The sequence below is a fragment of the Epinephelus fuscoguttatus genome, linkage group LG5, assembly GCF_011397635.1.
Source record: "Epinephelus fuscoguttatus linkage group LG5, E.fuscoguttatus.final_Chr_v1".
Classification (NCBI taxonomy): Eukaryota; Metazoa; Chordata; class Actinopteri; order Perciformes; family Serranidae; genus Epinephelus; species Epinephelus fuscoguttatus.
In genome coordinates this window covers 44,217,377-44,234,632 of record NC_064756.1, presented here as the reverse complement: position 1 = coordinate 44,234,632, position 17,256 = coordinate 44,217,377, and the positions used below count along the sequence as shown (strand labels likewise).

Sequence of the window (17,256 nt, the reverse complement as noted above, 5' to 3'; positions counted from 1 at the left end):
CTAATCAGACAAGATTAAAGCTGCAAACCTCTGGTCAAATAAAATCACATCAATCAGATTTAAATCCTGTTGGTTAGCAAGCAACACATTCTCAAGTCAATCCTCTAGTACCTGGAGAACTCCACAGTCTGCTACAAAGACAAAATGAAGTAACATCACTCCTTGTACAGACACAAAACTCTCAATTTCTACCACACAGAGAAATTCCTACTTCTGATGGAGATCCTCTGCAATTCAGGACATTTATCAGAGCTTTTGAACATTGTGTGGAAGCTAAGACAAAGAACAAAAGGAGAATGTTTGTATTACCTGGAGCAATTCGCCAGGGGGCAGCCTAGAGATCTAGTGTGCAGCTGCCAGCACATGACTTCAGAAAGTGGTAATGCTGTGACCAAAGACCTTCTCCAAAAACATTTTGGAAATGAATCAAAGGTCACAGCTGCCTATGTGGACAAAATCATTGGTTGGCCTTCTGTTAAGGCAGAAGATTTTAAAGTGCTACAGGCCTATGCATTGTTTTTGCAGGAATGTTGTAATGCTGTGGAGGAGTTGCAATATTTAAATGAACTCAACATGCCAGCAAACATGAAAACAATAATTCAGAAACGTCCTTACAAGCTCAGAGAGAAATGGAGAGTGACTGCATGCGACATTTCTGAAATGCAAAGACGTAGATCTGGCTTTATGGACATTGTCCAGTTCATTGAGTACCAAGTCAAAATCATTTCTGATCCTATTTTTGGTGACATCCAAGACACTCAAGTTGGTGTAAATAAAAGAAGCTACAAGGCAAAGTTGCAACAAAAGTCACAGCTTAAAAGAAATACTTTTGCAACTGCTGTCTTCATGGCTAATGAACCAGCTGTGAATATAGCCAAGAAAAGCATTCAGACTCAAACACAAAGTATGCCACCTGCAATTCCAAACGTCGTTTCCTGTTTGTATTGTACACATGGACATGCATAGGAGCATTGTCCACAATTGAAAAAGAGAATGCACCGGGAAAAGTTGAACTTTCTAAAAGAGAAATGAGTTTGCTTTGGTTGCTTGTGCATAGGGCACATGAGCAAGGATTGTAATAAGTGCATATCTTGCAAAGATTGTAATCAGAGTCATCCCAGTGTTCTTCACATTGAGAAAAAGGACAAAAGCAAAGCCGAAGATCAGCCAAAGGAACTGTCGGTGACTGGCACAGCTGTCTCAACTTGTGGTCAAACGGGCCGGGGGCAGTAACGGCATCCTTTCGATCTTACCTGTCAATGTTAAATGTACAAAGGAAAACAAAGTCATTTAAATGAATGCGTTTCTGGATCCAGGAAGTACGGACACGTTCTGTTCTTAAAGTCTAATGGAAAGGCTGAACCTCAAAGGAAAAAGAACAAAGATTCATTTATGCACAATGGTGAACAATACTACTGTTGCATTGTCAAGTTGCATTGTCAAAGGCTTAGAGATCTCTGAACTTGCTGGCAAGAAGTTCTTTGGACTTCTTAATATGTTCACACAGAAAGAAATGCCAGTGTCGACAACCAATATCATCACCAAAGAAGAGATGTCTAAGTGGTCATACCTGAAAGGTGTACATATCCCCCACATTAACACTGATGTTGATTTGTTGATTGGCACAAATGCCTCAAAGTTAATGTAACCATGGGAAGTTATCAACAGTCAAGGAGAAGGACCATACAGTAAGAACTCTGCTTGGTTGGGGGGTTAATGGACCTCTGCATGGAAACAGTGCAATGCAGTATGGCTACCCTGCTGTTGCTATTAACCGGTATTGTGTTGACAAATTAGAAGAGCTGATAAACCAGTACAATCATGATTTCAGTGAAAAATTCTCTAATGACAAAGAGGAGATGTCAGTAGAGGAAAGGAAATTCATTGAAATAGTGGAAAATTGAGTGCAGCTTAAGGATGGCCATTACATGATGAAGCTGCCTTTCAAGACAACCCATGTAAACATGCCAAACAACTTTTTCCGTTGCTAAGCAACATATCAGTGTACTGAAAAGGAGACTTCTGAAGGATGAAAGTTTTCACAAAGAATATTCTAACTTTCTTTCTGATGTCATCAACAAAGGTTATGCAGAACAGATGCCAGAGCATCAGTTTGAAGGCTCTGACAGGAAAATTTAGTATCTCCCTCACCCTGGAGTATACCATCCACAGAAAGAAAACCTGCGTGTTGATTTTGAGGGTGGGGCAGAATTTAAAGGAGTCTCATTGAAAAGTCAACTTCTGCAAGGACCAAACCTGACAAGCTCTTTGCTGGGAGTTTTGACGTGATTCAGGCAGGAATCAGTGGCAATCATGTCTGACGTGCAATCAATGTTCCATCAGGTCAAAGTTGCATTAGAACATCTGGACTTTGAGGTTTTTGTGGTGGCCAGAAGGTAACCTGGAGCAAGAACTCGTACAGTATTGTATGACTGTCCATTTGTTCGGAGCAGTATCTTCTCCTAGTTGTACATGTTTTGCTCTAAGAAAAACTGCTTATGGTAATCAAAACCGTTTTCCATCAGAAGTAATTGACACACTCAAGAAACTTTTATGTGGATGATCTTTTGAAAAGTTTGCATTCTGAAGAAGATGCTGTTCTCATGGTCAAGAACCTCACAGCTCTCTGCAAGTCAGGGGGCTTCAATCTTACAAAGTGGATTAGCAACAGTCGAAAGGTGCTGTTGGTAATTCCAGAGGAGCACAGATCCAAGAACTTCAAGGAGTTGGATCTAGACAGAGACAAGCTGCCAGTTGAATGGGCTCTTGGACTGCAGTGGTGCACTGAGACGGACACCTTCAAGTTCAAGTTTAACATTCGAGAACAGCCACACACAAGGCGTGGTATGTTATCGATGATCAGTTCTGTCTATGATCCTTTGGGTTTCTTGGCTCCTTTAACAATCCCAGCTAAGATGATTTTGCAGGACCTGTGTCATTTGAAGTATGGTTGGGATGATCCAGTACCTCAATCCTTTCAACAGAAATGGAACAAATGGTTGGAAAATCTTGAAGGAGTGGGAAGTTTTGAGATCAGTAGATATTTCAAACCTAAATATTTTGGACAGGTTACGTCTGCTCAACTACACCACTTCTCTGGTGCCAGTGAGAATGCATATGGCTCTGTTACTTACGTCAGGTTGCAAAACCACAAGAACAAAGTCCATGTTGTTTTTGTACTCGGCAAGTCCAGGGTGTGTCCACTAAGGCAAGTGACTATTCCACGCTTAGAACAGACAGCTGCTGTTCTTGCCGTTTAAGTGAACAAAATGCTACGATCAGAACCTCAGCTTCCTGAGGAGAAGTCGCAATTCCAGACTGATAGTACATCAGTACTAAAATACATCAACAACGAGGACAAAAGGTTCCAAACATTTGTAGCAAATAGAATAGCAAAAATAAGAGAAGCCACAGATGTTTCTCAATGGAGATACATTCCCACAGCACAAAACCCTGCAGATGATGCCTCAAGGGGGCCGAAAATTGAACATTTGGTTCAAAAGAGATGGACTGAAAGCCCAAAGTTTCTATGGAAATGCTGATGACCCAGAAGTTAAAAAGAACCTTGCAGTGCATGCAGTTGTCACTGAAGATGTTTCAAATGCCACACAGAAACTGATCACTTACTTTTCCAGTTGGGAAAGGTTGAAAACTGCTGTAGGTTGGATTCTCAAGTTGAAAATGACTGTCTTGACTTTAAGCGAGAAAAGGAAGCTGTTAATCTCTGCAAATACCAGTGGTGATGGTCGTCACCTGACTGGCATCAATTTGGAAATGCAGAAATTTAAAGCCTCACTAGAAAGACAAAGTTTGTCTGTAGATGATCTCTTTGAAGCTGAGACATCTATTGTTTGCTTCAGTCAATGGGAAAGATTTCACAACGAGGTTGTTGCACTAGCATCTGGAAGATCTATGGTAAAATGGGAGAGCGCCATCCACAAACTTGATCCAATTTATGAAAGAGATCTTTTGAGAGTTGGCAGACGGCTAAATAGAGCTTCCATGCCTGAAGATGTAAAAGCACCCACTCATTCTAGCCAAGGACCAGCACATCTCAACATTTATACTCCGTCATATTCATGAGCAACTGGGTCATGGTGGTAGGAACCACATACTCTCCAATCTGAGGAAAAGATGTGCTAGATTAACAAGTGCTAATCCAGCAGTGAGAAAGGTAATAGCAGAATGTTACCTCTGCAGGGGTTACAGAGGAAATGTGGGTGAACAAAAAATGGCAGATCTACCCACTGAGAGAATTTTTCCAGATCCCCCACTGTTCACAAATGTTGGTGTGGATTATTTTGATCCAATTGATGTGAAGAAAGGTCGTAGCATCCTGAAGCGCTACGGAGTACTGTTCATTTGCATGGCAAGTAGAGCAGTGCATCTGGAGGTTGCGTACTCACTTGATACAGACTCCTATCAATGCCTTAAGAAGATTCATCTGCCAGAGAGGACAAGTAACTCTGATGCGATCAGACAATGTAACCAATTTCATAGGAGGGGAAAGGGAACTCAGAAGCCTTGGCTTCATTAAATCAAAACAAAGTACAGAAGATCATGGCACAAAAAGGAATAAAATGGAGTTTCAACCCTCCAGCTGGATCCCATCATGGCGGCATTTGGGAACGCATCATTGGTACGGTGAAAAAGATTCTAAACACTGTTCTTCATCAGCAATGTTTAGATGACAAAGGGTTTCACGCTGTACTATGTGAAGTGGAAGCCATGCTAAATGACCGCCCCATTACTACACTGTCTGAAGATTCCGATGATCTTGAGCCGCTGACGCCAAATCACATCCTTCTGATGAAAGGAAAACCAGCTTTGCCACCTGGACTCTTTGACAAAGGAGATTTGTATATCAAAAGAAGATGGAGACAGGCTCAATATTTAGCCAATCCATATTTCTGAGTAGACAAAATGCAGTTTAAGGGTTAAAAAGAGTTCTTGTAAAGTGAACTGTCAGTTTTTTGTTTGTTTTGTTTGTTTCTAAGGTAATGGCTCCTTATGTAACACCTGTTTTTTATTTTGAATTGTTTTGTCTTCTGCCAGAAACAATTAGGGGCCGGTGTGTCAGAGCCATGTTTGTTGATGTTTGTCTGTTATACCTGAAATAAAAGATAAAGTCCAGACACCAGAAGCTGCTCCTTGAAAATTTATTTAGATGTAACGTTTCGGGCTCCTGCCCTTCATCAGACATGAAGGAAATGTGGGCCTGTGGTTTATCACCTGATTGTGTCACGTGACCCTAAGGAGTTGTATATATGGAGGTGTATCCACATTTACTTCATGTCCGATGAAGGGCAGGAGCCCGAAACATTACGTCTAAATAAATTTTCAAGGAGCAGCTTCTGGTGTGTGGACTTTATCTTTTATTTCAAACTTACCTTTTGGTCCAGCACCCAGCATTAAGTTTTTGGGATGTGCGCGTGCTACCTTTACCTGTGTCTGTTATACCTCCCACTATTGGAGGGAGCAGTTTCACTGTCAATCAGACGGTAGTTTATTTAATCAGGTGAATCAGGTAGACGGGTGTTGCTGGGATGAGAAGCAAACAGTTTTTTGACCGTGCGCCAATGTTTGTAAAAGGTTTTTTCTTTGTATACAAAAGTGGACACTTATTGGAAAGTGAATAACATTTGTTTGAACTCAAGAGCTCTAAGTAATAAATCGATTGATCAATTATACTGGAAACTAGTGGATATTTAAACCTGTTAAAACCGAAAGACCCCAAATTGGAGGACTTTGAGAGCGACTTTGCAAACACAGTGTGAAACAATGCACTGATCACAAAGAATATAGTGATGTTGCACATCAAATTAAACAGCAGAACCTGGGCTACAAGGCTGTAAAAACCCTTTTTACATGTCCCAAACACAGCTCAAACAAGAACTAAATAAACAAGAAATCCAACTCCATACAGCACTGATATCCCAACCCACTTGGTATATTTCAGGCTCTAACTCAGCGACACGTTATGCAAAACACACGCCATTCATCTCAAATGAAAGCAGAGACTCCGCTGTTTCCACACATATGCCAAAGCACTCTACACCAAAGTATCGGAGAGATAGAGGCCAAAGAACAACAGAAATCATTTCGCCTAGCTATAGTTGTAATATTTCTGTTACCTTTGTTGTTTTTGCTGTGAAAAGCTCATTCTGCCGTTAACTCACACTATTTTCCGGTTGACCGACATGTTGTCCAGCATTCAAATGAATCCGGGTGAACATGATGGCCTTCAGGTTCCGGGGATAAGCATAACAATGACCACTCACAGCAGCTGACATCTCCCCCACAACGCGTTCTGCTGACTCTGATTGGCTTACAGTGCTGTCAATCTCGTTTTGGTGGGTATAGCGTCATTCTATTGGCTCTAATGAATCAAACAAGGTGTCAATCACTCAAATCGACCAATCCATCATGGAGATACAAGCCTCCAAAGCACAGAAGAGAAAATCTGTTTCACATGTAGCAGGTGTGTATTGGTCAGTGTGGAGTGGGAAATACATGAAAAAAACTAAACGGACAGTTGTATGTGTATATCCTAAACATCATTAGGGATTTACAGAAACAAAAAATGAAAGATATAGGATTGTACATGAAAAAAAATCTGATGCAAACATGGTGCAATTTTGGAGAGCTCGCCTGAATTTTCTGTACTGAAACCTCTCTAATATTCTGCTTCACTTTATCAGAATCAACCTTTGCAGAGTTAATGTTCACATACTGTACTATGATTTGATAGAGGTTTAGAGCTGCAGCTGCATCATTCCAAAGGGATACTCATCCTTAAAATGCTTTTTTTTTTTTTTGTTTTAGGCGAACCTCAAAATGTTTCATTTGTGCTGTGTGCCATCTTCATTTACTTTCATTTTCACATGTAACACACATATACTGACATTTACATACCTTAACAAATCTCACAAATGTTCCCTTTACTATGACACCAAAAGTATTCAAATAGACCTTGTGGTTGCAGAGATATATTAATTTCATTATGGGTATGCAATTTTCAAGCAGAGGCCTATAAAACAGGCTTAGGGTTATTGTTGCACTCGTCGAAACAATCAATCAGCAACCGCTGTGGCCGTTTTTTGATAGGCAAAGGGGTCACTACACAATTAGCACAAAGTTTTCCTGTTATTTTACTTTTCCATAACTTTTTATCCCATGTCCATGCCTTTATTTAGAGAGTTTAAAATGTGTAGGTCTACATAACGATACAACCATGCATTATGGAACACAGACTTCTCAGGTATTTGCAGATAAGCAAACAGCGAGTGCTTACTTAACTTGCTTAATAAATAAGCTACTTGCGAAACCTCAGCCCCCCCCCCCATTTCCCTCATGTTTTACAGTATAACTAGGCTGCTTCTTAGCGCGTAACTCCCGTTGTCTTATGTCCTACTTTACACCAACTTCCACAGAAGTACAGAGTAATTCTTGCTCGCTTCCCCCACTATTTCCCCCGTGTTTTACAGTATAACTAGGCTGCGTCTGAGAGCGTAACTCCCGTACAATTACGTCCTACTTTACACCAACTTAGAGTAACTCTTGCTCACTTTCCCCCGCTACTTTCCCTGTGTTTTACAGTATAACTAGGCTGCGTCTTAGAGCGTAACTCCCGTACAATTATGTTCTACTTTGCCCAGACTTACAGTGTAACTCCTCCTGGTCTTTTTTTCCCCACCAATCATTTTAAGTACCAGGTATATTAAATTAAATAGTCTGCTGTACAATATGAGCACAGCCTTTCGCTCTTTGCAATTGTTACAATCTTGTTTTTTCTAAGTGCCAGCAGGCAAATTTCACCCCTATTCCAGAGATGTACTATTCATTATGGTTTGGCAAAATATGTTGGGAAATGGGTATACAGTATGGAAACTGGCTAATAACAGGCTGGCTGGTAGCAAACTTCTCTCTCTAACATGCATATCTGCGGAAGTCTTGTACTGTCATCCAAGGGCAAAACACAAACTATACAGTAATAAATCCACAATAATGAGTCATTCAGAGTTATAAAATGTTTTTATTATGTGATTACACAGAAAACACATGACAAGCACTATTCCTCTCATCCACACTCCGTAAGTACAATAATTTTTATTTATTTCATTTATCCTTTATTTAACCAGGTGAGTCCCATTGAGATTGACATCTCTTTTACAAGGGAGCCCTGGCCAAGAAGGCAGCAAACCAAAATTACAACAATAAAACACCATAACACATAAACAGGAGGTACACGCTAACTACGGGGAACCGGGCTGTATTATGAAGTTTGCACTGTTATCCCCTCCTGTCCATGAGACTTCACAATAAATGGTGTGTTTGCATGCAGTCTGAAGCTCCCGTTTGTGTCATCAACACAGGAATATCAACTCGGAGGCACGGCGGTTTCGTAGTGTAAGTATTTTCTCAATAATGGCTGATGACTTCATGTAAACAGACTAAACCAGCTCCTTCCACTTTCATGGCGATTTTACAGCCATTAGGTTTGTTTTTTATGTTCCGTTCCGGCATTTTAATTTAATAGCTTAAAGTTTCCTTGTTCTTGTTTCTTTTTTTTTATTTTCCAACATTATATACAGTTTTATCTTTGCTCTGATTGTTAGTTTATACATGTGTTGTGTGTTTAAATAAAACAATAAATTTAAACATGTTGAATTCTTTTTTTCTTATTTTATGCAAAAATTGTCTGATGACATGTTGTATGGTATTAGTTTGTGACACAAAAGTGAATTGAACAGAACACCTAATTCCCAGGTCCCTTGCTGTAACATCAGAGGGACATAGTTTGCTTGACTTTGTCAACAGAGAAAGTACCAGGTTTATTTTCTTACAATATTCCCATATGATTCCTCAGTTGTCTTGAAGTTGCTTTAATGTTTGTTTGTTTGTTTGTTAGGTTTTACGTTGTTAACTGTCAATTACTAGATCGCTCTGGCATAGTCTCATTGATCAAACAAGGTGTCAGTCACAGCTAGGGATGGGTACCGAGTTCGGTACTTTTATTGGTACCGACCGAATTCGGCCAGTAATCCCGAGTATCGATTCACGTAAAATCAAACGGTACCACATTTCAGTACCTGAACGCATCCTAGGGACTTCAAGAGTGGAGGAGTGACGTTTTCGCTGCCTATCGTGAACGCAGCATTGTACGCACGAGAGCGTGATCACGTCAGTAGCAACTATCAACAAAGCAGCATGGCTGAGAGAAAGAGGTTGAAGATGTGGCTCCATATCTCAAAGTTTGATGTAGACTACGCTCGCTGCAGTATTTGCGACACAAGGCCAGCTACGGAAATACCTCAAACCTGAGGAAGCACCTGGTCAAGCACAAGGTGTTTTTAAAGGCTGACGACTCCACAGTATTTGATAGCCTGAAAGTTGTTGTTGCTGCTGTACACAGCATACACAGCCAGGCTGACGAAGTTGCTCCCCAGCAGACAGTAGAAATACACAGGAAAGAGTTTACTCTGCACCAGGCCGAAGGTGTGACGACTTACCTGCTGCACCAGTGCAAAACCTCCTATGAAGGAGACCCAGACCTGCATACCCCAGGTGAACGAGAGCACCAGAAGGTGCAGCACTTTGACCAAGTCTGTGGGCTCCCCCTCTGCTGCCATGATGTCACTCTCGGCTACAGTTTGATGTGTACTGTATGTACTTCATGTACCTATCTATGTACTGTTTATGTTTTATGATGTTTTATTGTTGTAATTTTGGTTTGCTGCCTTCTTGGCCAGGGCTCCCTTATAAAAGAGATGTCAATCTCAATGGGACTCACCTGGTTAAATAAAGGATAAATGAAATAAATAAAAATTATTGTACTTACGGAGTGTGGATGAGAGGAATAGTGCCTGTCATGTGTTTTCTGTGTAATCACATAATAAAAACATTTTATAACTCTGAATGACTCATTATTGTGGATTTATTACTATATAGTTTGTGTTTTGCCCTTGGATGACAGTACGAGACTTCCGTAGATGTGCATTTTAGAGAGGTAAGTTTGCTACCAGCCAGCCTGTTATTAGCCAGTTTCCATACTGTATACCCATTTCCCAACATATTATTTTGCCAAACCATAATGAATAGTACATCTCTGGAATAGGGGTGAAATTTGCCTGCTGACACTTAGAAAAAACAAGATTGTAACAATTGCCAAGAGCAAAGGCTGTGCTCATATTGTACAGCAGACTATTTAATTTAATATACCTGGTACTTAAAATGATTGGTGGGGAAAAAAAGACCAGGAGTGGTTACACTGTAAGTCCGGGCAAAGTAGGACATAATTGTACGGGAGTTACGCTCTAAGACGCAGCCTAGTTATACTGTAAAACACAGGGAAAGTAGCGGGGGAAAGTGAGCAAGAGTTACTCTAAGTTGGTGTAAAGTAGGACGTAATTGTACGGGAGTTACGCTCTCAGACGCAGCCTAGTTATACTGTAAAACACGGGGGAAATAGTGGGGGAAGTGAGCAAGAGTTACTCTGTACTTCTGTGGAAGTTGGTGTAAAGTAGGACATAAGACAACGAGAGTTACGCGCTAAGAAGCAGCCTAGTTATACTGTAAAACATGAAGGAAATGGGGGGGGGGGGGGTTAGTGAGTGAGAGTTACTCAGTACTTCTGTTAAATTAGGTGCAAAGTGAGTGGTAGGTACGCTCTAAGTGAGTGGTAGGTACGCTCTAAGTCGCGGGGCGTATTATGTAGTGTTACCGTATTTTCTTGTTAACCTAATATCTGTCTTACATGCTAACATCATCATAATCAACACTGAGGGGGAGTGCAGCATTGTGACAAAAAGGGAGCAAAAACAAAAGTGTTAGGTTTAACATTTTGTTCAGTGTAAGACACAAATAATTAATATTTTTAATCTGATATCACAAGCACCTTTATTAATATGTAAATGTTGTGTGAATCTAGGAAAATAAACACCAAGAAATCTATGTCAACCTGTATTTGAAATGACCAACTACCACTGTTCTACAGGGGAGGCTGATTCAGGCAAAAGAACTGTTATGCATGTTTCAAATGCTACTACAAATAAACTTACAAACTGAAAGAGACTTACTTTTTTCAGGTGCTGCCATCTCTTTGCAGGGTGACACAGTTAGGTCCACAACACCTGGTTTGGCTGCTGTTGTAGCTACGGTCCTGCTGGCTTCGCTGTGGCACACACACTGACAGGGGATAGTGAAATTTGACTTCTGACAGTCTCCACCATTTTTATCCAACCGGCTCTTGTCCTCGCCGGTGCTTCCTCCTCCTTGTAATTTCGCTGTCATCAAACAATGAGACACAGATAAAACTATCAGTGACAGACACTCAGCTGGTACACAGGGTAGGCAATGGAAAACGCCAATGTGAATTTTACCATACCATTACAACAACACAAATTCAAGTTGTATCTAGTTTCATTACATAGATGTTAGATATAAGATGCAGTCAGTTACTTTTATGAAATTAACTCTAATTTTTGCTGAAACTGTCACTATATTCTGAAAGAATTGCATGGGACAGATTCCAGTCTGTGAAAAAATCATGTCTCTCACCTTCTTCCTACTGCCTCCAGTGGCATTCGCTAAAATCAGACTGTGGCACAGTCAGTAACAATCAATCAGAGCCAAGGAGTCTCTAAAGCAGCTGTCAATCATGTCAATCACTGCTTGTGAACTACAGTCAAGTGGGTCTACTTGCCTATACAACTGTGTTCTGTTTCTTTAATCCTGTGAGAAGGACATACCAAACTGAGCCTGCTGCCACCCCAGAGTAGAGCAGAGCAAGGACAAGCTCTTTCCACTTCCAGTGGGGCTCTCCAGCAAACAGTGCTGCCCATAGTTCAGACCTCGTACAATCTGCAGATAAGGTACAGAAACAATCACTAAATGCAAAATATATAAATAGCATTGCACAATTTTAAATACAAGTGTTCAGGGTATTCGTACCTTTTTCATGGATAATTTTAAAAACCACACCCTACAACACAGTCCAGGAAACAAAGAGGTTGTAAGTATGAACTGCTTTAAGAATCAGATAGACATAACTTGGGGTTTGACTCAGGTTACACATACTGCACTAACCTGTACCATTCCACAGAGATACATGATTTTACAAGTATTTTGACATTAATAGGCCACCTGGGGGTTTTCTCTGTAAAGTTTAAATGTTCCCCCATGTTTGGACAGGATTCCTGCACTTGTCCAAAACACAAAGAAATGCAGTTTAGGTGAACTGGAAACTCTAAATCAGAGATTCCCAACTGGTCCAGCCACAGGGTTCAGATTTGTCCTTAGTCATTAGTTCAAGGTCGCCACAGTTTACAATACTCAGCGTTATACTCATCACTTGCATTGACCATGTTGTCAAGCTAGTTTGCTGTAGGGGTGTGCAATATGGGCAAAAAAAATCTCAATTTTTTTTTAATTTTCCAATAACAATAATCTGACGATATCCTTTAAAATGTGATTTTTTTTTTATTATTATTGATTTATTTATTTTTTTTAACAAAAAAATGCTGTTAAATCTCTTACCAGGACATCTATGGGTGGACACAATGTTTCAGAACAACAGCTCCTTTATTTTCTTCAAACTTAAGCATTCAAGAGACTCCCAATTAAACTCCAATGTAGAGACATTAAATGTGTAAACATTCAGGTTCTCTGCTCTGAGGTAAATTGTGCAGCATACAAGCATAAGCAAATAAATGACACATTACCATTTCTTAATATTGTTAACAAAGTGTTCCATACATGTTCTGCAAAAATATATGTGTGTGTATATATACAGTGGTGGAAAAAAGTTTTCGGACAACCCATGCATTTGTGAAATATTGCATTAAGAATCACTCTTAAGTCTTCAAGTGCAATTTCTTTTAGTACAGTCACAGCCAAAATACTAAATAAATCCTAAAAAAGCCATTAAAAACTTAAAATTGATTGGTTCCATAAAAATACATAAGAAATTTTGAGTATTGGGTCATTTTGGTACCAGTGATGAAGGTCGTTCTTTTTATTAAAAGACACAATTTTTGTTGCCAAGCTTCATGTCTACATAAAGCCAGCACATTTGAAAGTTCTTCAGACACAAAAATGGCTAAAACAAGGAACCTAAAGCAGGAAACACGCCTGAAGATAAAGATTCTCAGCCAGGAAGGGTACAGCTGCCGCCAGATAGCCAGGAAGTGCAGATGCAGTCCTTCAGCAGTTGGATACACTCTGCAGAAATACAGACGAACCAACAGCTTGGAAGACAAACCAAGATCTGGGCGTCCAAGGGTTTCTTCAGCAAGAAATGACCGCATCCTGATCCGCATGTGCAGGCAAAACCGACTGACATCACAGGAGCTTCAGCAGCAGTGGTCAAACCAAACTGGTGTCCAGTGTTCCACCCGCACTGTACGTGGCCGACTTTTAGATCATGGCTTAAGGTCCTACAAGGCTATCAAGAAGCCCCTGATCAATGAGAGACAGAGGTTAGCCCGGCGTCGTTGGGCCCAGGCACACAAGAACTGGACAGCCAGGAATTGGAAGAAGATTTTGTGGTCAGATGAGTCCAGTTTCCAGCTTTATCTTCCTCCTGCTAATGTGAGGGTACGCAGAAGGCCAGGCGAAATATTAATATTAATATTACAAATATTAATTTGATGATGTGATGGTTTATTTATTTTTTGTTCAGTTTTGAACACATTCTCTGTTATTTGTTGACTTTAATACCGACAATGTTGAGAACTGACATATTGAAACGGTCAAGAATTTAGTTTTGTTAGTTTTTATTGTAAACAATAAACAAAAAAATATAATTTGTATTTGTTTGTATCTGTCTAATGCAGCCACACCTTTTGAAACACAAAAAAGATTTTTCCACAAATATTTTGATTAAAAGAGAGATTAATTAATTATGATCTGTAATTAATTGATTTTAATCTCATCTCAAAATTGCTGAGAAAAGCCCTCAACTTGAGGTACTTTCATTTAAATTCATTACATTATTGTGGCAGATGATCAAAAGATTGATATATGATATATATTACAAATATATATTTATTGTTTTCAACAATAACACACTTGAACACAGATGCAGTACACCTAGCCATTACATTCTATTGTTTTTGAGATTAGTCCCAATAAAGAGTGCTGCAACCTTCAGTCTCGACCACCAGGGGGGTGCTCCTCTGTCATGACGTCAGCTTCATTAAAAGCATAGCTGCAGATTAACACAACAATAGATGTAAAACACACAGAAACAATACATCTGTGACCAGTTCCCTAATTTTATTTTAACAATTTTCTAAATTACTTTCCTCTTTTCCAATTTCTCATTTTATTTCATGGAAGTGATCAATGTAAGTGCACTTGTTCTTTCAACTTAATAAAAAATAAAAGCTAACAAAATAAAAGACACCAGGGGCCTGTATCACGAAGCAGGATTAATGTCTTAGCGAGGTAATTTCAGGGTTAACCCTGAGTTTTCGGTCTCACGAAGCCGGTTCAGTTCTTAACGGGGTAGATCACTATGGTAACTTACTCTGAACGGCTATCCTGCTCTGGAGCAGGGTAAGTTCAGGGTTGAATCTGATCCTATAAAAAGCACCACCCACTGGCCAATCAGCTGTTCGGAAAAAAATGACTCCACTGACAGAAATGCAGCCCAGTCATGACGGGAAGTTTAATTAATTTGATTGATTTTGATTTGAAAGTGTATTTTGAACATTAAAAAAGAAAAGAATGCAACAACAACAGACAATGAAAAGATTGTTCAAAAAGGAGTGGAAAGAAGTCGAAATTTCATCCCACCCCTTCATAAGAAAGAAACTGATCATTTGCGGACTCTTAATAGCACCATTAATTAGTGCCAACATTTTGTTTTGTTGGAGGAAATGATCCCTGTTAAAGATAATGGGCCTAATTGACAGCTTTGCTGCTGGAAATGTGGAAAGTAGCCTATCATGTCTACACTTCATGGTGTTTGAGGGATTTTCCTTTTTGTTTTTTAAAGAGGGAGACTAGGTATATTTTTGCGCGGCTATTAATTTCTAACACAGCTCAATATCAGGATGATTTTATTCAGACTATCAATTTGGTGTTGATGATTTAATTGTGGCGTCAGCTTTAAGCTTTATTGTAGCATATATAACATTATGACAAAGAAGACCAATTTATCAGACGCAATGATGTTAGATGATAATTGTATTATACATGCAATTCATCTGTGCAGCATTGATTTCATGGGATTCAAGGGTGTGATCAGTGTCAGATGCACAGGTACAGGTACTGTAGCCACTTGAACCAGTGATGAGTAATTTAACCTACACATAATTTTATTTGCTACCTTGTTTTGTCTTGATTTTTCCCTCTCTCCTCCTCTCTTTCTTCTTTCCTTACTCGTTTTTTTTTTCTTCTCTATTATGTGATTTCATTGATGTTTTGACAGGAGAATTTCTTTGATAAGCTTTTAGTGGCTTCTAACCTCTCCGGCACTTTTCTTTTTTTATTTTTGTAAATTTTATTTTTAACATTATGTGCAAATAAACTAATCTAAACTAAAACTAAACATTATTCATCCTGTTATGCGTTGCCACGCATGTTTCCTCCTCCTGCAGCTGCCACGGTGTTGGCCTTTTCTGTGATGTTGCTTTTCTCCTCCTCATATTTTAGTAGAATTAATCTCTGATACTCACATACTTTTTTTCTCCGCACATACGGCGCTCTGTGGTGACGCTCAGTGAGGACGCTCAGTGATGCTGCGCTTCTCTCATGATTGTGATTGGTCCGCTGCGTGCACGTTCACAGCTCTTGAAAAGCAACCCTGGGTTGAGTTACCGAGTTGATATCCAGCGTCGTGATACCGATTATGCTGACTGCCATTGTTAGGGTTAGTCAACCCAGGAAAGGTTGCTCTCGCTTTGTGATACAGGCCCCTGGTACATTTGTTACAGCTGTATCAGTTTATAGAACAGTTTTGAACAGTTAGAACAAGAGGCTGCACTGCAACGTGCAAATCACTCCTTCTCGTGGCTGCCTGCGCTTTCCCTGTCCTTGCGGTTGCAACTTAAGCTGTCTTCTCTTTTTCAAACTACAACATCCATAATTAGGGACCTCGGCCGAAGGACGAAGACCCTATTGTTTTTGCTGCGTTTATTAGGGACTGAGCCCAGAGGCAGAGGACTCGCTGAAGGCGAGGACCCTATTGTTTTTCCTGCGTTTATTATTCTTTATTCTTTATTATTAGGGACCGAGCCCGAATGCAGAGGACTGCTCAGAGAGCAGTCCTTGCCAATGGCGAGGACCTTATTGTTTTTGCTGCATTTAGTATTAGGGCCCAAGCACCGACCGAAGGCCGGCGAAGGCCCTATTGAAACTGCTTCGTTTATTATTATTGGGGCCCGAGCGACGACAAAGTCATCCGCGGAGGACCCTACTGAAATCGCGCTGTTCATTATTATTATTATTATTATTATTATTATTATTAGGGCCCGAGCGACGACAAAGACGTCTGAGGACCCCATTGAAATCGTGCTGTTTATTAGGGCCAGAGCGACGACGAAGTTGTCCGAGGACCACATTCAAATCGCGCTGTTTATTATTATTAGGGCCTGAGCAGGACTCGACCTGCGAGGTCCCTACTGTTTTTCGAATGATTATTATTATTAGGGCCCGAGCGACAACTAAGTCGTCCGCGGAGGACCCTATTGAAATCGCTCTGTTTATTATTATCATTAAGGCCCGAGCAGGTCACTGACCTGCGAGGTCCCTATTGTTTTTCGAATGATTATTAGGGCCCGAGCGACGACGAAGTCGTCCGTAGGACCCTATTGTAATCGCGCTGTTTATTATTATTATTATTATTATTATTATTATCAGGGCCCGAGCAACGAAAAAGTCATCCTTGAGGACCCTATTGTAATCGCGCTGTTTATTATTAGGGCCCGAGCACCTAGCGGTGCGGAGGACCCTATTGAAATGCAAGGATTTTTTTTATTATTATTATTATTATTATTATTATTATTATTATTATTATTACCACCATTATTATTATTCCCCTACAAAAGTTTGAGGAAACAGCCCCTGAAGCTAGTTTAACCTACATGTATGAAAGGTTTATGTAACCCTCCGAGACGTACAAAAAAGCCTCTTGGAGGCATGCTCTAAACCAAACAGGAAGTCATCCATTTTGAATTTACTGTGCAATTTTGATGCATTTTTGGCCATTTTCAGGGGTCATAAATGAACAAATTAGTCCTAGAGATTTCA

General features: G+C 40.1%; 1 protein-coding gene across 1 annotated transcript in view; it reads right to left on the bottom strand.

Annotated features, from left to right (window-relative positions):
* Positions 1-17,256, bottom strand: part of brip1 (BRCA1 interacting helicase 1) — a 215,084-nt gene that overhangs the window by 188,477 nt on the left and 9,351 nt on the right. The window contains exons 3-4 of the mRNA XM_049576740.1: positions 11,751-11,862; positions 11,079-11,285 (exon numbers count right to left, since the gene is read on the bottom strand). Of these exons, the coding sequence (XP_049432697.1) occupies positions 11,079-11,285; positions 11,751-11,862 (319 nt within the window). The remainder of the gene's footprint in view (positions 1-11,078; positions 11,286-11,750; positions 11,863-17,256) is intronic.